The 19,244-nt window shown below is 39.0% G+C and overlaps 1 protein-coding gene across 9 annotated transcripts in view; it reads left to right on the forward strand.

Moving 5' to 3' along the window:
- SLC9A9 (solute carrier family 9 member A9) overlaps positions 1-19,244 on the forward strand; it is a 694,304-nt gene that overhangs the window by 413,125 nt on the left and 261,935 nt on the right. For all 9 annotated transcript variants that reach the window (XM_045503389.1, XM_045503385.1, XM_045503383.1 and 6 more), the window contains one exon: positions 9,080-9,168. In XM_045503389.1, coding sequence (XP_045359345.1) covers positions 9,080-9,168 — 89 coding nt within the window. The remainder of the gene's footprint in view (positions 1-9,079; positions 9,169-19,244) is intronic.

Here is a 19,244-nt window from a genome sequence, read left to right on the forward strand (position 1 = left end):
CAATGGAAAGAATTTACTTGCCAGCAGAATCATTATTTTTCCCAGAGAATTACAGACCTCCTCATGCTGTTCCCTAAATTTCTTTGCTTGCCAATTAATTTGAATTTAACTGTGTACCTCTTTGTGGTTTCTCAAACAGCTCTTTTAGCTAGTGTCATAAAGTATTGGTTCTAGTTCTTGTTTAAAATTGCATAAATGAGCCCCTGCAGCCAGCCCTTTAGGGATCTTGTACACCACTGTAGTCTCACCGTGCAGACAGTGAAAGGCAATCTTGTGTATACACATGAGTCAGAAAGTATTATTATTTTCTCTAGGCCACTTCTTGATTTCTTTCAGAATTCCTTTTTATTTTAGATCCCAGATATTTTTTGAGCATGTTCCACCCCCTGTGGACCCAGATATATGTACTTGATTCCATTCGTCATTGCAACAGGACCCCATAAATAGAACTTGAATCCAAGATCTTAGGCATGCAACATAGCAGTTGCATTTAGTGACTGCTTGTTTTTGCAGCAGAGATGGAAATAGAATGACCAGTTTTTACTTTTGTTGCAAAGGAAAATGAAATAATACTTGCCTGCACAAGATGGGCATACTGGAGGCTTCACATTTTTATGGATGCCAGGACTAATGAAACATGTAAATTAAATGCTTTTATGCTTATAGTAATTAGTTTGACCATTTTAAGAATACAGTGTAATAACAGTTTCTTTTATTGTATTTTTTATTTAGAAAAATATAATTAATAAACTCAATTTGTATTTATTTCCTAACCTATGATGGAGTAAAACCTAAGTGTGCAGGTAAGCTGCATGCTTCTCATACATGCTCCACGGTCTCCTACCTCGCCCTCTTCACTCACTTGATTTCTTTACTTCTGACCCTGCATCATCACACTCTTTCTATCTTTCAAAGCCCTAATGCTTCTGCATCTTTTAGGGAAATTTTCCCCATGTCTCTTCCACCTACCACAGCCCAAAAGAAATCACACCGTCTCAGGATTTCTGTTTTCCTGTCTCCTACTACATTATACCTGCTATTAGATGTCTTTGTGTACATGCTGTCTCTGTTAGGAGATAAAAAGCTGCTTGGGATGTCAGACCAGGTTTATTCATCCTTGTGTCCCCCATAGCCATAACCTGTGCTTTGCTCATTGAATGACCTCAGTAGACTAATAGAATTTGAGTAGATGATAGCAGACACCCAAGGTAACTTGCAAAAATCTGGTACCTTCACTGTAGTATTACTGAGAATTGTCTAAGTTTGGATTACTAGGAATAAGGAGTACATTTTCACTTGTTTTTCCTTGATGCAGGAGTTACTGTGGAAGAGATGGTAATAAATAATGATTAAGGGCATAGAATATGCAAGACACGTACTAGAGGCTTTGTACTTCTTCCCCCAGCAGTTTATTAAACCAGAAGTATTGTTGTGTCTATCCATGGAATGAGCTTCTCTAAGTTATTCCTTCTTTTCATGTCTTCTTCCTTTCATCTACTTCTAGTAATTGTAGTAAAACCTTACATGTACTTACTTATTAATGTTTAATTTATGAAGCATGTTAATATCCATCATATGGCTTTATACTCAGAACAGACCTGTAAGACAGATGGGTGCTATCCAAATAAGAAAAATTGTCTCTTAGATGAGTGAAGCCATTGGCCAACATTACTCTTTTTCTATCTGCAGCCATGAACAGAGAGTGAGTGGTACCTGGGCAGGATAAAGCCCTGATGGACCCCAAGCCCTGAGGGGCATGAACCATATGGTTACTTTAAAAATCCTTTTTTTTTAAGTTTATTTATTTATTTTGAGAGAGAGAGCACAAGTAGGGGAGAGGCAGAGAGAGAGAGGGAGAGAGAGAATCCCAAGCAGGCTCTGTACCATCAGCATAGAGACTCATGCTGGGCTTAAACTCACAAAACTTTGAGATCATGACCTGAGCCAAAATCGAGAGTCAGACACTTAACTGACTGAGCCACCCAGGCACCCCTAGAACTCTTAATTTTACTGACCAAATCTAGTTTTTGTATGTTCTCTTTGACTATTTCTTTTTTCCTTTTTTTTTTCTTTTTTTTTTTTTTAGGTTTTTAATTCTACTTTCTTTGGGTCCATTGTTATGTCTCTTATCTAGCTTCTTGAGGTAAACAGTCCATTTTTTCTCTTTTTCTTTCCTTTCCTTTCCTTTCCTTTCCTTTCCTTTCCTTTCCTTTCCTTTCCTTTCCTTTCCTTTTTCCTAATGGAAAGCATGTAAGACTGTAAACTTTCCTCTGAGTAATCTGGTTTTATCTCACTGGTGTTGATAAAGAATTTACTCTACACTTATTGCTGTTTATTTTACATGAGCTAAAATTTCAAATTTGATTTCATCTTCAATTTCATCTAGGAGAATATAGTTAAAAAGCCCTAATGGATACATTTTTTAAGGTATGGTTTTGTTAACTTCTAATTTTATAACATTGTGATCAAAGAATTTGATTTGTTTGCTTTTTCTTTGAGAGGGAAAGATTTATTGAACTATTGATAGTAAAATATACTATCAATTTTATTCCATGCAAGTAATTTCTTTTCACATTCTAGTATTGCTGGGATTAAAAATAAATAATCCCAAAATGAAAAAATTTTAAACTCCTCAAATGTCCATGAAACTGAAATTACTTCATAGAATCATGTCAATTCTAGAAAGTTATGTGAATAAAAATGGAGACTAAAATACAGATATAGACTTTTAAAACTTTTTTTATAGTTAGCAAAAGACATTTTGGACGGTACAAGGTCAAAACCAAGCCACAACAACAGTGAATTAATTGATACTTAGTGCCAAAGTGTTGGTCAGAGATTTGCTTCTCAAAATGCAATGCTAGGACCAGTAGCACAGATAGCCCTGGTAGTATAAAATGCAGAATCATGGGCTCCACTCCCAGCCTATTGAAGCAGCATCTGCATTTTTTAAATGTTTATTTATTAATTTTGAGAAAGAGTGTGCACACAAGTGAGGGAGTAGCAGAGAGGGTGGGGGGAAGAGAATCCCAAGCAGGCTCCACACTGTCAGCTCAGAGCCTGATGTGCGGCTGGAATCTCAGACACAGTGAGATCCTGACCTGAGCTGAAATCTAGAATCAGACACTTAAGGACTGAGCCACCCAGGCACACCCATAATCTGCATTTCAACAAGATTTCCAGGTGATTCAAATGTAGATTAACATTCCAGAGGCATTAGGTAAAGTTCTGAAATCTCTCTTGCCAAATTCAGATGCTTCAGGCCACAGATGCTCAGGCCACCTGAGCTTTCAGGTGAGATCAAGAAGCTCCTTTTTTCTTTTTTCTTTTCTTTTCTTTTCTTTTCTTTCTTTTTTTCTTTTTTTTTTTTTCTTTTTCTTTTTTTTTTTTTTTTTTGAGAGAGCAAGAGACAGGGTGAGTAGGGGAAAGGAGCTTAGGGAGAGAGAGACAGAGACAGAGAGAGAAAGAGAGGGAATCTTAAGTAGGCTCCACATTGCCAGCAGAGTCCCGACTTGGGGCTCCATCCATGACTCTGGGATCATGATCTGAGCTGAAATTAGGAGTCAGAAACTCAACCAAGGGAGCCACCCAGGCTCCCCCAAGAAGCTTCTGATACATGGAAAGGATAGTAGGGTCGCTGTAAATTAAGCACAGGCTGGGAATGAGAGGGACAAGCAAAACAGAGAGGTAAGAAACAGCAGTAAGAGAAAAGAAAGGAAGTGGGTTCCTCTGAGGTGAGCTGTGTCTGTCACTTAGACACAGACATTGGAATTCACCATTTTCAGTGTCCTTTGACCTGAAAGTTTGTGGTCTAAAGATTTAGAAACACTTTTTTTTTTTCTATACCCAGGAGACTTCCTGAGTTTATCTTTAAACCTCATAGCTCTTGAAAAAATTTTTATGATTAGAAGGTATGATAATGATATGTTTTAAAATTTTACTTTAGAAGAATTGCCTGTGTAAACTTAAAAGGATATTTGAAAATCTATAAATTTATCTTGTCTTTACCTTTTGAGAAAGTTGGGCTGCCTCTACTAAAAATGTCTGATTCATTTGGAATCAGTATTAGTTCCTTGTCCTAAACTTTAAAAAAGGGTCGGGGGGGGCACCTGGGTGGCTCAATAGGTTCAGTGTCTGACTTTTGGTTTTGGCTAAGGTCATGATCTCATGGTTCATGGCATGGAGCCCCATATCAGGATCTGTGCTGGCAGTGCAGAGCCTGCTTGGGATTCTCTCTGTCTCCCTTTCTCTGCTCCTCTCCCACTTGCGCACCCCTCCCCACACTCTCTCAAAACAAATAAAAATTCAAAAACAAAAAACAAAAAAAGACTAAATTGAGGTGTTAATCCTAGTGAATTAATAAAGTAATATATAGGAAAATGACAGACCCACACAATTGGAGGATATCCAAACTTTAGGAAAAGAAATTTTTTCCACAGCAGCTCTGGCAGGTAATCATTCAATCCAAACATTTCAGATCATAGGAAATTTCTCACACTTCAAGGCAGTCACTTCTTTGTAGGATAGTGCTCATATTTTGGAAAGATCCTGTGACTGGAAATCAGAAGACACAAGTCCAAGTATAGCCCATGCCTCTCTAGTAGTTCTAGGCCTAACTTACTCCCTTCCCCCAAGCCTCTTGTTCTAATCTACTGGCTCAAACTCCCATCACTTTTTAAAAATGTCAATTCCTTCCATAAGTAGGAATGGAACTTGGCATGGCATCACAGCTGCCATTGACATCCCCTCTTGTCCCAGTCATAACAGGAGGATACAGGTTGGATCTTATTTCCAGATGACATGGCTTCAGTAGTTTCAGAGAACCATCAAAGTTTACAATGAGAAGGGACCCACAAGTGAGGATTTGTCAGGATTCATCAGGAAAAGAGAAACCAACTAGCTATGCCCAGAGTTTAATGCAGGAGATTGAGTATACAGATGATAGAGACCTGAAAAAATAGAACGGGGGCACTGAGGCAACACAGGTAGTAATTACAGGAAGCAAGTGTAAACAGTGTAAACCCTGGGCCAGGAGAAGCAAAGGGAAGAGAATCTAGAATTTCCTAAGAGGTAACTGCTGAAGCTGGAAACCAGACTTCTGAGTGGGGCCTATGAGGCTGGAACCAACTTCAAAAAGCTATGGAGAAGAACCATGGCTGAGATGCAACTGATAGGAGCAGCAAGCAAACAGGAAGGGAGCAAGACCTTCTCACATCCTAGCCCTTCTCACATCCTAGCCTCCCTCTGGGACTCATATTAGCAGAGCTCAACAGGCTGTGGCAAAGGAAGATGTGGTCTGCATGGTCCCAGGCCCATATCACAGGGCAAGCACAAGAGGCTGGGTTTGGAGCTGAGACACTAGTTTACTGACCCGCACAAAGAGCACTTGGTGCTCCTCCCTCTCCTCGTATAGCTGAGAATCTGAGTTGCAGAGCATGTAAGAGAGTTGTCTAGGGCCCCACACAACAGTAGTACAACTAGTGCTAACAGGCAGAGGTATGCAAAAATATAATGACAATTAAAATATACTTCTGTAAGGTAGAAAACTCTCAACTCTGAATTTGCTTACATGGCAGAGAATTTATAGATAATAGGTTTATTTAGATGAGACATTTTCAAAATATGTTTTGGCTTGTAAAAGTCATACTAATTACAGTAATTTGTGTGAGTTAATTAATTACTAAGGTATAGAATTATGATTATGTAGCTAATACTAAGGGTTAGATCAACTCAGTTGTTTTAATTACAACACCAAGCATCTGGTCAGATAGGTACACTTTTCATTGTTTGTGTGACGTATCTATACACAGAGCTAAAGAAAAAAAAAAACAACAAAAAAAGGATTAGCAGAAACACTGCCTGTTAGTAGTCTAATGGAGGCAAAGAAAGGAAAACCAATGAAGCTACTAGGGAAAACAAGATATCCAGCCACCTCAGATATGTAATCTTCATATCTCTATTTCCCTGGGACATCAGAAATGATATTTTTTCAGATGGTTTAAGATTACCTTAAAACATTCACAGATAGTCTAATATAGGCAGAAAAGCACAGGGCATTTGTGAAATTGTGAATCTCAGCTCTGCCACTTTCAAGGTGACCTTGAGTAAATTACTTTTGTTTCTTACTTGTTACATGGGAATAGGGATATTCATTAACTTATTCAACAAACACTCGCTGAATGCCTACCATGTGCCTGGCTTTGCTCAAAGGGTTAGGGACCAATGAATCCCTGTGCACTCCATGAGCTTTCCTTTGCAATGCTGGAAAGCAGAAAATAAACACATGAATATAGAAAATGTTAGGTGGCAGTGAATAATATACAAAAATAAAGCAAGATAGGCAAGTAGAGAATGATGAGAAGGACCATTTTTATAGAATGCATAGAGAAGGCCTGTCTGATCATGTAACATCTTAAGGGAGGGAGGAAACCATGTGGATATATGAAGAACAGCTTTCCAAACAGTGGGAACCAGAAGCTCAAGACACTGCAGTAGAACGTGCTTAGCAAGGATATAGTGTACAGCAAGGGGTGAGGATAGTGGGAGATGAGCTCAGAGATCTGTAGGAAGGGGAGAAGAAGGCAGGACTAGATCCTACAGGGCCTTTTCATCATGGGGATCCATTACAAAGTTTAGAACAGAGGACTGACATGATCTGAATTGTCCAAAGAATCACTCTGGCTGTATGGAAGCTAGACTGTGGGAGTCCAACAGTGGACACAGGGGGACCAATCAGGAATCTGTAATCTAGGGGGGAATAAAAAGTGATGGTGGCCTGGAAAAGAGTGTTAGGGGAGGAAGCGTTGAGAAGTGGCTGGGTTCAGGTAAGTTTCAAAGGACCAGCCAACAAAATCACTGACTTACAGAGAGAGGAAAAGTAAAGGGTGATCCCAGAGTTTTGGCCTGAACAGCAAGAAGAATGGAGATGCTGTTACTGGAAAGGGGAAGACAGTAGGAAGAGCTGGTTAATAGTGCTAAGCCTGTTGTGAGGTAATAAATCAATGCAATAAATAAGATGATTTTTACAAAATGGTACATTCTTGGTTCACTGTAGGCATTCGGCAGATCTTAAATCCCCTCCCTATCCTTTATAACACTTCTTTGTTGCCACTTGTTCTCAGAATACATTTAGGCACTACCCACATGTACTCCCACCCTTTTTATTCACCACTTCTCCACAAATCAATATATATAATCAAAACATTTCCACATCAGTGGGAGGGTCAGCTAAACCTCACCCAGAAAAATCTCCAACAGACTACAGAATCAGCAGAGAGAGATAAATTATGTTTTTAAATAAAGAAAGAAAAATATTTGATAACAAAATAACATGCATGGCAATCTTCCTAGTGCCTCAAGTACCTAAAGTGCTTCAGTACCCTAAAAGTTTCTCTGGTATTGGTTGTTTTTTAATAGAATATTTGTGAAGAGTGACATATAATATTTTGTAAGCATCCTTTTCTTAGTATTTCTGAGGAGAGGCTAAGAAACTGAAAAGTTACCCAAAAATCTATAGAATGCTTACTGCATATATATTTCTTGGCAAAATTTCCTAGTCATTTTTATCCTTTTGCCTAAAATTTTGAAGCATATTAAAAGAAAATAAGTAATATAAATGTTTGTGCACTTGTACGAGGTAAATGTGCCATAGCAATATTTTATCCAAAGCCAATCCAAGAAATAACCGACGTATAAATAGAAGCATCCAGTCTAAACATTTTACAAAATGCTTGGTTCTTTAAAATTCTTTATTGCAGATTCATTTGCGATGTCAGTATTCAGTTCACATATCTCTATACTCTTAAGAATCATCAGCATTTAATTTATGAGTGTTTTTAGTTGGAAAGATTCTGCTGCTTGAAATTCAATTCAATCCCCTTGGTCTGACTTGAGGAATACTTACATCTTGTGTTTTTCCCAAAGCCCTCCTCTATGCTCAATTTTCCATAATTAATAGAATATTTAATCCAAAGTAGAATGCCACCCCCACCACTTCCATACCCCAGCTCAGGAGGGCTAACAGAGAATAACAGCCCGGAGACAAATGACACATCTGTCTCAGGGTTGCTACTCCTCTGTCCCCAGGAAACATCTAATGTATGTATGGTTTCATGTATCATTTAAAGCTAGGTATACTGGGGCGACTGGATGGTTCAGTCAGTTGAACAGCCGACTTTGGCTCAGGTCATGATCTCATGGTTCATGAGTTCGAACCCTGCCTTGGGCTCTGTGCTGACAGCTCAGAGCCTGGGGCCTGCTTTGGATCCTGTGTCTCCCTCTTTCTCTGCCCTTACCCTGCTTGTGCTCAGTCTCTCTCTCTCTCTCTCTCAAAAATAAATTTTAAAAAATTAAAAAAAAAAAAGCTGGGTATACTGATGGCTTAAGAAATAAATCCTGCAGCTAGCCTAGAAGCAGCTGAGAGCCCACTGTGGGTTGGAAACACACAAGAACAGACCAGCTTACCTGCAAGGAGTGTGTGTCTTGGATGTGCTCATGTGATTCTTCAGCAGCATTAACAGAACTCCCAGCTCTGTCAAGGAGGCATAGGGGCAAACAAGGACCTTTCTCTTGTGCTTGGCAAGTAGAGGCATCAGCATGAGCAACAAAACCCTTGTGGATTTCTTAGGTCTGTGATTCATGGTTTTTAATACTGTGTATGATGGGACCCTCTTCAGGTTCATCAGGGTACCCAGTGAAAAGCCAATGTTTGAGCGAATATGCCAGCATTTAGTATAAAATGCAAAAAAAGCAGTTGGCACTGTCTAGGAGAAGCCCAGAGTTGATTATATAGTCTTTTGTTCATGTTTCTCCAAGCATAACTTTTTTAACTTGTGACAAGAGAAGAAGGTACTTCTTAATACTTTTCTTTAGGTTAATCCTGTAAGACCCATGTTTAAAATAAGTAGCAAGGTATACCCCAATATAGGATCCTTTTAATTTTAGAGACTATTACGTCATGGTAATTGTTAGAAGTAGCTCTACTGACACCTAGTCCATCTTCGTCTAGCTGAGGTGGCCCTACCCTTTGGCTTAGATGGCAGAGAAAATTGGTTTTGACCAGTATGTTTTTGAATTTCAGGAATAGTCGCTGTTCTTTTCTGTGGAGTCACCCAGGCACATTATACCTACAACAATCTGTCATTGGATTCCAAAACGAGGACTAAACAGGTAAAAGAAAAAATTCACTACAGGCTTTGTCTCTTTTCACAGTGTAATGGTTATGTAGCAAGTCTGCCAATGCACTTGGAAAGAATTTCATTAGCGAAGGAAGAAAGTACGCTTAAGGCTTCATTATAGGTTGGATATTTATAGATTTTTTTTTTCCTCCAGGATAACCATTAACAATTCTCTTGGTAAGCAAAAATATAGTTATAATAGTCTCTCCCTCCTGAGAAATGTGGAACATAGACTGTCAGTCTTGAAGATGAAAGGCCCACAGTCGGTAATAATTCACAGTCACTTACATCTAAAAGCATTATAAAGCATGTGAGATTGGGTAGTTATACAGAGAGAAGGAAATGAAGAAGAATAAGGAAGTGATGTTTGGTCTTTAATTGGGTGCTTTCGCTACTCCGTAAACTCAGCTGCCAGTTGTCACACTAGCGGAATGTAGCTTCCATATGCCAAAAACACATGTGTTTGGATATAGATTCCTTACACAAATATGTGCTGCACAGCCCCTCTGTGCCAAGCACTATGCTAGGTACTAGGAATAAAAGGATGTGGGATATGACCTTGTCTTTAAGATGTTCATTATCAAGTCTGTTGATGAGGGTAAGGACGTGTAATGAACAACTAATTATCCACAGTGTGATATGGACTGTGATAGAAATATCTGTATAGTGTGTTTGGGGAGCATTCAATAGGGCATCGTCTTGTAGCTAGAATTGGGAAGGTGAAGAGAAAGTTTCCAGAGATGATATCTGATCTTAAGCTTGAAATACAAATAGAAGTTAATTAGGTAATCATGTGGAACCTAGTAGGGGGTGGGAAGGCAGTATCAAGGGCATTTGAAACCAAAGTTGAGGGTGGACAAAATCTCTGAAGCAGTTGATCAAAGCACTGTAACTAGTTCTGTGTGGCTAGGGAATGGGGTAAGGCTACAGTGAGGGTTGAAACCATAGATAAAGCCAGAGACCAGTTTATGAAAGGACTTTCATACCTTGTGAAAGAGTGTTTTGACTTTATCCTAGAGGTAATGGGGAGTGGCTTAAACAACAGAAAAGTATTGTCTGAGAAATGTAGAAGTCTAAGATCAAGGTGCCAGCAGGATTATTTCCTTCTAAGGGCCGTAAAGGAGAATCTGTTCTATTCCTCTCTCTTAGCTTCTGGTGGTTTTCTGGCAATCTTTGTTATTCTTTAACTTGTAGACACATCATCTTGATCCCTATCCCTACCTTCATGTTCACATGACATTTTCCCTAAGAGTGTGTCTGTCTCCAAATTTCCCCTTTTTATAAGGACACCAGTCACATTAGATTAGAGGCCCACTTTATTCTGGTATAACTTCATTTTAACTCAACTAATTACATTTTAAATGACCCTATTTCCAAATTAGGTCATTTTCTGAGATATTGGGGGTTAGGACTTCAACATATGAATTTGACGAATGGTAGGGAGTTGGTGTTGGGGGGGGGGGGGGCGGGATTCAGCCCATAACAAGAAGTCACTAATGTATCTTAAGCAAAGTAATTTTAGGATAAGTGGTGTTCCATTTTAGAAACATCATTCTGGCAAAGAAGAGGAGCATGGATCAAATGGCATTTGTATTAGTTACCTTTTGCTGTGTAACAAACAACCATACAACCTAACTTCAGTGGCATTCAAAAAGAAACATTTATTTTGCACACATCTGCAGGATTTAAGTCTAAGGTAGGCTTGGCTGGGGCATGTGCCAGTGCCACCTGTCTGTCATTCTTCTCCTAGCAGAAGAACAAGCCCCAATGTGCAAGTTCATTTCAAGCCTCTGCTTGCATCACATTTCCACATCCTACTGGCCAAAGAAAATCACATGCCTGAGCCCAAGGTCAAGAGACTGAGCAGGTCACCAGCCCACAGTGGGAAAGCACTACAAGGTTATATGGTAAGGAGTATGGATATAGAGAATAATGAAGAATTGGACCAAAGTATAATCTACCCCAAAATGCAAATGGAGGCAGAGAATCTTCTATAATAAGCTCATCAGTGCTGAAGATATCTGATGTGATATTGGGGCAGTGGGAGTGGGGGAAGCCAAAGTGACATCTTAGCAAAACCTAAATAGGAGTTTTTGAAGACTTACCTTAAAGCTCTCTAAAATAGTTAATTGTTTTCTTCTCTTTCTCTTTTCATGTCCCAAGATCAGCTGGACCTGACCCTATCTCCTGACTCCCCAGGGACTCTGCAAGGTCACCCTTCCCCCTCTTACAATCAGAGGAATCATAAAGATACAATTAGAGACATTTTAAGGACCCACAGTTTTTAAAAATGAAAAAAAAAATGACACCAATACTTAGAAACTTCCAGTATAGGAATCCTTTTAATTATAGAGACTACTGCATTCCCTAGGGTTTAAAGGGAAATGCCTTGGGCTGGTTTTTCCTGACCTTGTCTGGTTCTCTGAGCATTTGTATTCTGGGGAACTGAACTCTGGTTAGGGACTCGCACTTTTAAGTCATGCTATCTAGACTGCTCAGCAGAACTTCAAAGTTAACTCATCCCATGGCGAGACAGCAACCCAGCACCTAGGGGAGACAAAGCCAAAATCAGTGCCCCACAGACTTCTGTTCTCCTCTGAATGACTTGACAAGCACTCCCTGATGGACTGCCAACATCCTTTCTTACAGTACTCTTCTTTAAGAAAGGGGATTTTTACAAGTTCATTCTTTAACATCCAGGTAATTGCATCCCTCCATCTTTGTTTCCCCCTTTACGTCCTTTCCTGGGTGCCTGATTCATAGTAGAAACTTAATGAATGCCTTCCCTTCCATTCTCATGCCTTTCTTCATTGCTTTTCTCTCAGGATTTGTCATTTTCTACTTATTTTTCTTTCATAATATATGCATATCTAGCATATGTACATATTTTGGACACACGTGCATGCACACGCGCACATATTCTCCACCCTAGTGTACAGTCTGAGGTCACCACTTTAAAAGAAATGAGATCCAGCCCTTTAATTCACAGATAAGAAGTTCTTGGCCACATCTGTAGCAGTGTAGCAAGCGAAGTTCAAACTCCATGTGGGAAACCAATTACAAATTGTAAAGAAAGGCTGAGGCAGGTATTATAGAGGTTACCACTATTTCCTTTCTGAAACAGGGAAAAATTTGTAAAATATTATATGATAATACATGGTTACAGAGAATAATATCTCTTTGTACCTCCCCACACTATTCTCACTGTCAGTGGGAAAAATAGAAGTTGCACAGGCTCTGTGCCTCTGTCCCCAGGACTATTTAATGGGAACAAGGGAAGTTAATTAGTAAAGTCTAGGGACAATCTGTGAAAATCAACTTTTTATTATAAAATGCAAAGGTGATATGATTTATAAAGGAATTGTATTCATGGACTGTGGCTATATCAGCTAATCAAATAGCTATATCTGGATACAAAGACTTTTAAGAATTATATATCCTTTATAGCTTCAAAAATTACAGTGCCTTTTTAAAATTGCATTTTCACTTTATTTTTTTTCATTTTCTTTCTTATTTTTCAATATATGAAATTTATTGTCAAATTGGTTTCCATACAACAACCAGTGCTCATCCCAAAAGGTGCCCTCCTCAATACCCATCACCCACCCTCCCCTCCCTCCCACCCCCCATCAACCCTCAGTTTCTTCTCAGTTTTTAAGCATTTTCACTTTAAAATATGTTTTGCAAGTTAATTTTCACTCCAACCTGTGAAAAACACATGTAACATCTCTATGTGTTAGGCACAAAGCAGCATAATAGAGACATCGTTGCTGTTACCCACCATAAAGATTTATATTTCCATAGCAAAGCACTTCCTTTAGGGTATGCACACCTAGCCCTAGAAATAGACAAATACTATAAGCCTGGACTCTTGCCCTAGAAACTGAAAACTGCTAGAGATGCTCAAGATGGACATGAGCACATAGAAGTCTGTGAGCCTCGAGGTCTCACCCTGAACCATCCAGAAGACTGCGTACAGACCCTATGACACTACCCATACAAATCCCAGCCTGCCTCCCAGCCCTTTCCTCCTTCATGTCCTCACTTGCTAAGCAGACCTGGGAGCTGGTGATCTGGGCCAAACTCCAGGGTGTTTCCAAAGCTCTCTTTACTTTGCCTGAGGCTAACTTGCAAAACCACACTTCCATACCACTCCCTTTTAACTAGAATTTCTCCTTCTCTTCCTGCAGTTCCCACATAAAAATTATTTTCAACAGATACACAAGAGATATAGTATTAATTGGAATAATTAACATGCATTATGCATTAACATGTATGACATACTTTCCTCATTTACTTTCTTCTTACCTTTTTACCTAAAAGGTAGCTTATTTTATTATCACTGACTACCTTCATTCATTCAAGTAATATTTTCTGAGGGCCTATTTTGTGCCAGCCCCTGTTCAAGGTGATGGGGTACAATAGTGAACAAAAAAGAATTTCTAGTAGAGGAGATTTTGTTATAATCAGAATAAACAAGCTAAATATATAGTGTGCTTATGACAAGTCATAGGCCAATAATAAAGCAGACAAGGGAGTTAGGAGTGTGTGTATGGGAAAGCAGGGTTGCAATTTTAGATAGGGTGGTCAGGGAAGGTTGCAATAAGAAAGCAAAACCTGAAAGAAGAAAAAGAGAGAGTTACATGGACATTTGGAATGGAGCTGTCCAAGAACTGAGAACAACAGATACAAAGGCCACCTGGGTCAAATTGACCAATGTGGCTGAGGTAAAGTGGACCAGGGGAAAATATGAAAGACAGTAGCAAAGCAGTGACAAGGAACAGGTCATGGACAGCCTATACAAGGCAAGGAAACACTGGAGGTTGTTAAGTAAAGGCATGGCATGATAATATTTAAATTTTAAAAGAATGGAGGTGTCATTTATTAGCCAAGGAGCACTGCAAGATAGCAGGTTTGAGAGACAATTGGTTGTTGACTTGTTACATTTGAGATGTATATTGGTCAATAAAATGGAGCTGTTGAGTACCTTGTTGGACCTCGAATTCTGGAGTTTGGGAGAGAGGTCTGGGTGAGAAGTATAATTTTCGATGTCATCAGTATAGAGATGATATTAAAAACATGAGACTGGTTATAACTCTTAGATGAGATGTCTAAGAGAGAAATAGAGGAAAGATCAGAAACCAAGTCTTGAGGCACTCCAATGGTAAGACATTGGGAACCAGTAAAGAAGAGTGAGAGATAGTAGCCAGTATGGAGAAGGAAAAATCAAGAAAAGTATGGTGTCCTGGAAATCAAATGAAGAGAGTGTCTCAAAAAGGAGCATGATGAATTCAGCCAAATTTTGCTGAATGGCCAATTAAGATGAAGAGAATGAATGTCATTGATGACTATGATAAGAGTCATATTGGTAGAGTGTCAGGGTGAAAGCCTAATTATAATAGGTTCAAAAGAGGATGGAAGGAAAGAAATTGGAAACTGCATGTACAGACTTGTTTTTCAAAGGAGTTTTGCTGTGAAAGGAAACAGAGAAATGAGATGATACCTGAAGAGAGACATGATGCCAAAAGAAAAATCTTTTTATTTTTAAGGTGGAAAAATACAGTACTTTTATATGCTGATAGGAATAACACAGAAGGGGCACCTGGGTGGCTCAGTTGGTTAAGCCTCTGACTTCAGCTCAGGTCATGATCTCACAGTTTGTCAGTTCAAGCCCCACACTGGGCTCTGGGCTGACAGCTCAGAGCCTGGAGTCTTCCTCTCTCTGCTCCTCCCCTGCTCACACTCTGTCTCTCTCTCAAAAATAAATAAGCATTAAAAAAAATTAAGGAATAACACAGAAAAGACTGAGTGGAAGAGGCAAACTTTGAACTTATATCTTTTGACTTGTAGTTCAAACTATTTTGCCTATTACTAAATATTCTTTGAATAATAGCTGTGATAGCAGCAACTGTGGGGCTTAGTATCATTTATTCAGTAAACCTTGAATGGATGGATAGATGAATGAATGAATGAATGAATGAATGAATGTATGTTTGGTGATCTTTATTACACTGTCAGCTAATTCAGGTAATGAGTCATTTATATTTAATTATTTTTTTATTTTTTTAAAGTTTATTTATTTTTGAGAGAGACAGAGACAGCATGAGTGGGGTAGGGGCAGAGAGAAAGAGGGAGAGAGAAAATCCCAAGCAGCCTCCACACTGCCAGCACAGAGCCTGATGCAGGGCTCAAACTCACAATACTGTGAGATAATGACCTGAGCCATAACCAAGAATTGGACGCCTAACCAACTGAGCCACCCAGGTGCTCCAGTCTTATATTTAATTCTATAATCTTTGTAAATCTAGCAATTTTAGTGTATTTTTATTTATTTATTTATTTATTTATTTATTTATTTATTTATTTATTACTTACTAAAGTAGAGGTTGGGGTTGACATAGATTTTCCCATGCATTTATTTTTGAAAACCAGATTCTTTGTCTAGCATTTATGAGCAAACAATGACATATTCATTATAGCACATTCTTTCCAGATGCTTATTTTATTTCCATTCCCCCCAGATGATCTTTTGAGTGTTTATCACCATTGAATGGAAAGGCAGCAATGCAAATCCAAATTTAAATTTCCAACTAAAAAAAAAAAAAAAAAAAAACAATGATGCCAAATTGGATGTGCTGTGTATGACTTTGTAAGAACACTCAAGAAAAAGATTTAGAATGTGGGAGAAGCCAGATGATATGGTAGAAAGGAGACTGAGAGTCCAGAATGCTGGAGTTTGCCCCTCATCTCTATGAGTAATGGTGGAGGCTTTGGGTAATTAATTGAATACCTGTGAGCTTCAGTTTTTTCATTTGTAAAATGGATGATTGAACTATATGACTAGGGTTTTTTTTTAAATTTTTTTTTAACGTTTATTCATTTTTGAGACAGAGACAGAGCATGAATGGGGGAAGGTCAGAAAGAGAGGGAGACACAGAATCTGAAATAGGCTCCAGGCTCTGAGCTGTCAGCACAGAGCCCAACGCAGGGCTCGAACTCACGGACCGCGGGATCATGACCTGAGCCAAAGTCGGACGCTTAACCGACTGAGCCACCCAGGCGCCCCAGACTGTGTTTTAAGGATCATGCTCTAAACCTAATATTCTGTGACTTTACCTAGAACGTAAGATATGCATCTTGTTCCTTCTCTCTAAGATTGGGCAGAGATCACTTGCTTACAGACTGCAATGCAGTTGAGATGAGAGGAAAGATCAGAGTTTGCCATTGATCTTGAGGACAAATCATTGGGTAGACCATGTTTAATAAATTGTTGAATCAAATTCAAGGATGAAGTGATCAAAAACTGAAGTCCCTGGCTCATACTGGAGTGAAAAGTTTCATGGAGGGCTGTGTATCTTTTCCTGGAAAGTGATTGTAATGGGTTTTTTAAGACTGTCTATATCCCTGAGGTGGAGAGTACAGAGTTTACCTTGCTACTGCTGAGTCTCAAGATCTTACTGAAGGGCTTTCTAGCTTTTCAATTCAAGCATGGACTGACAGTGAACTATGCACTGCATGATTGTGTGGCAGACACCATGCTAGACACCAGAGAGACAAAGGCAGATAAGACCCAATTCTCATCCTTAGGGGTTCCTAATATAGCAGGGACACACACATGCACACGTACACATGTGTGTGTACACATGCTAGCAAACACATACACAAACAACAACTCCATGTGACAAATGTTAACACAGAGGGATGTGCAACAAGTCATGGGAACCAGAGGACGGAATTGTTTCCTGGAGGCAAGGTGTTCATGGGAAGCTGATTGTGGGTTGGATGTTTGGGTAATTAGAAGATTATCATGCAGATTTCATGGGGGATGAAAGCAAAGAGAAAAGAGTAGGCAAAACCGTAAACTTAAGAAAGAGCTTGACAAGTCCCAGAAACAAAGAGGGAGTGCACTGTGACTGGAGTTGCCTTGGGGAAGTAGGTAGAAGTGTGTTGAGGCCGCTGGTATAAGGCAGGGAGCAGAAAGGAAAGGTTAGGAGAGAGAACTGAGAATTAAAATGGAGAGGTGATTTCAGGCAGACCTTTTAGTGTCTGTGCTACATTTAAGAGAACTGTATCCTATAAGGCAAATAATTGCTCAAGGCTTTTACGCATGGAGATGATGATAAAAATCAGATCTGTGCCTTACAAAGATAATGAAGGTAGCATCATGGAGGACATGACATCAATCTATGACATCTATCTCACTGCTCACCACACTTCCTTTTGATAAACTGCTTATATATATAACATCTAAATTTACCTTAACCTTCTGTACCTCTAGACATATTTTTGTCCTGTCTAACCTCTTCGGATGTTGTGGTCTATATGAAACATTATGGAAATTTACCATTTGATTTTTGCTTTGAACTTAGAAGTTCATTAAATTCTTGCCGAATTAATAAATGAATGAATGAATGAATTATGACCATTAACATTCCAAGATAAAAAATAAAGAGGGGAAACAATATATGCTAATTAATGGTTTTATTTAATTCTGATATGATGCCTTAATTTAAATGTAAGGAGTTGGAGGCATAAAGCAAATGTCTAGGGTAATCCTGAGATATTGAAAGAAAGATCAAGTACAATTCCATTGCTTGTGTGAATTTCATGGAGTGTGCCTCCACCTTTTTGATTTGCATTACAGTGGTTTTTGATTATGGTTTTATGCAATTTTTCTCCGTCACTTTTAACAAAAGCAGGCACGTTCCATCCCAGTTACCTGTTCCAAGTCACAGTGGAGAGAGAGGGAGAGAGAGAATGTCATAGGCAACAATGCCCATGCTTCCCTGGCTTCTGAGAAGTAAGATCAAAGATATCTTCATAAAGCATAGAATTGCCTTTTTTATTTTTTTACTCTAATTACATTTCTTTTGTCAAGATTTCTACCACTTTTCTTCTTCCCTTCATTCAAAGTACCTTTAAAAATACCATCCTAGAAGGGTTGAATTTATAAATGATGGCAAAGTGTTTAAATTTCTCCTTAGCTAAGCTGGTGATTCTTTTCAATGAAACTCATTATATTGTATAAAGGACACTTAGTAGTTCAGCTAATAAGTGTTCTTTTTTAAATGCTAATGAGAGTGGAGCTCCTGCATCATGGCAAGAACACGCTGTACTTTCAGTGCCCAGAAAGAATTATTATCTGTGAACCCCTAGTTAAGAAGCCTTACTCCACATCAATGTGCATTATAGTAGAGGTCACAAATGACCATTCGGCACCTTTAGTAGTGGGTACCTTCTGTATGCCAGGTACTGAGGCTCAGGGAGAAATAAAGCTAAGTAAGACATGAACTGTGCTTTCCCTTGAAAATCTTTCATGTAATTTTTTTCTTTGATAAAGCTATAATTGTACTGTAACTTCTCAATTAAATCTTACCAACTCTTTTAACCACACATCTGTGTTTGTTTATCATGGTATACAATTGCAGTTGAATTTTTTAAGTCATAAAATCCAAGAAGTTCAGAGTGAGGTGAGACTATAAAGATAAGCCTTTAAACCCAGAATTTTATTAGAGGAAACTGAATCCCAAGAAAGTTCTATGACTTGGAGAGGTAGAGTCAGTTCTCCAACCCAGGAGCCAACCTGGACATGAATCTGAGCTCAAGGGACATGCACTGCAAGCTAAAAACACCTAGCACCTACCTCTAAAAGCAACTTTTGGTGTATTAGTTGTCTACTGCTATGTAACAAATCACCCTAAAATTTAGAAACTTAGGACAACAAACTTTTATTATTTCATGTAGTTTTTGAGGGCTCTGAGTCCAGGAGCATCCATCTATCTGGGTAGTTGTAGCTACCAGTCTCTCATGAGGTTGTAGACAAGCTGTTGGCCAAAACTGAAGCATCTAACAGTTGACTGGGCTTGGAGGACCCACTATGAGATGGCTTGCTCACATGGCTGTTGGTAAAAGGTTTCAGTTCTTCACTGTGTCATCCAGAGGGCTGTTTGGGTGTCCTCCATGATATAGAAGCTTACTTTTCCCTGACAGAGAGAGGGGGAGAGAGGGGAAGAGAGAGAACAAAAAGTAGAAATGACTTTGATTAACTATCCTCCGAAGTCGCACACT

This window comes from Leopardus geoffroyi, chromosome C2 (genome assembly GCF_018350155.1).
Source record: "Leopardus geoffroyi isolate Oge1 chromosome C2, O.geoffroyi_Oge1_pat1.0, whole genome shotgun sequence".
In the NCBI taxonomy this organism is placed as follows: domain Eukaryota; kingdom Metazoa; phylum Chordata; class Mammalia; order Carnivora; family Felidae; genus Leopardus; species Leopardus geoffroyi.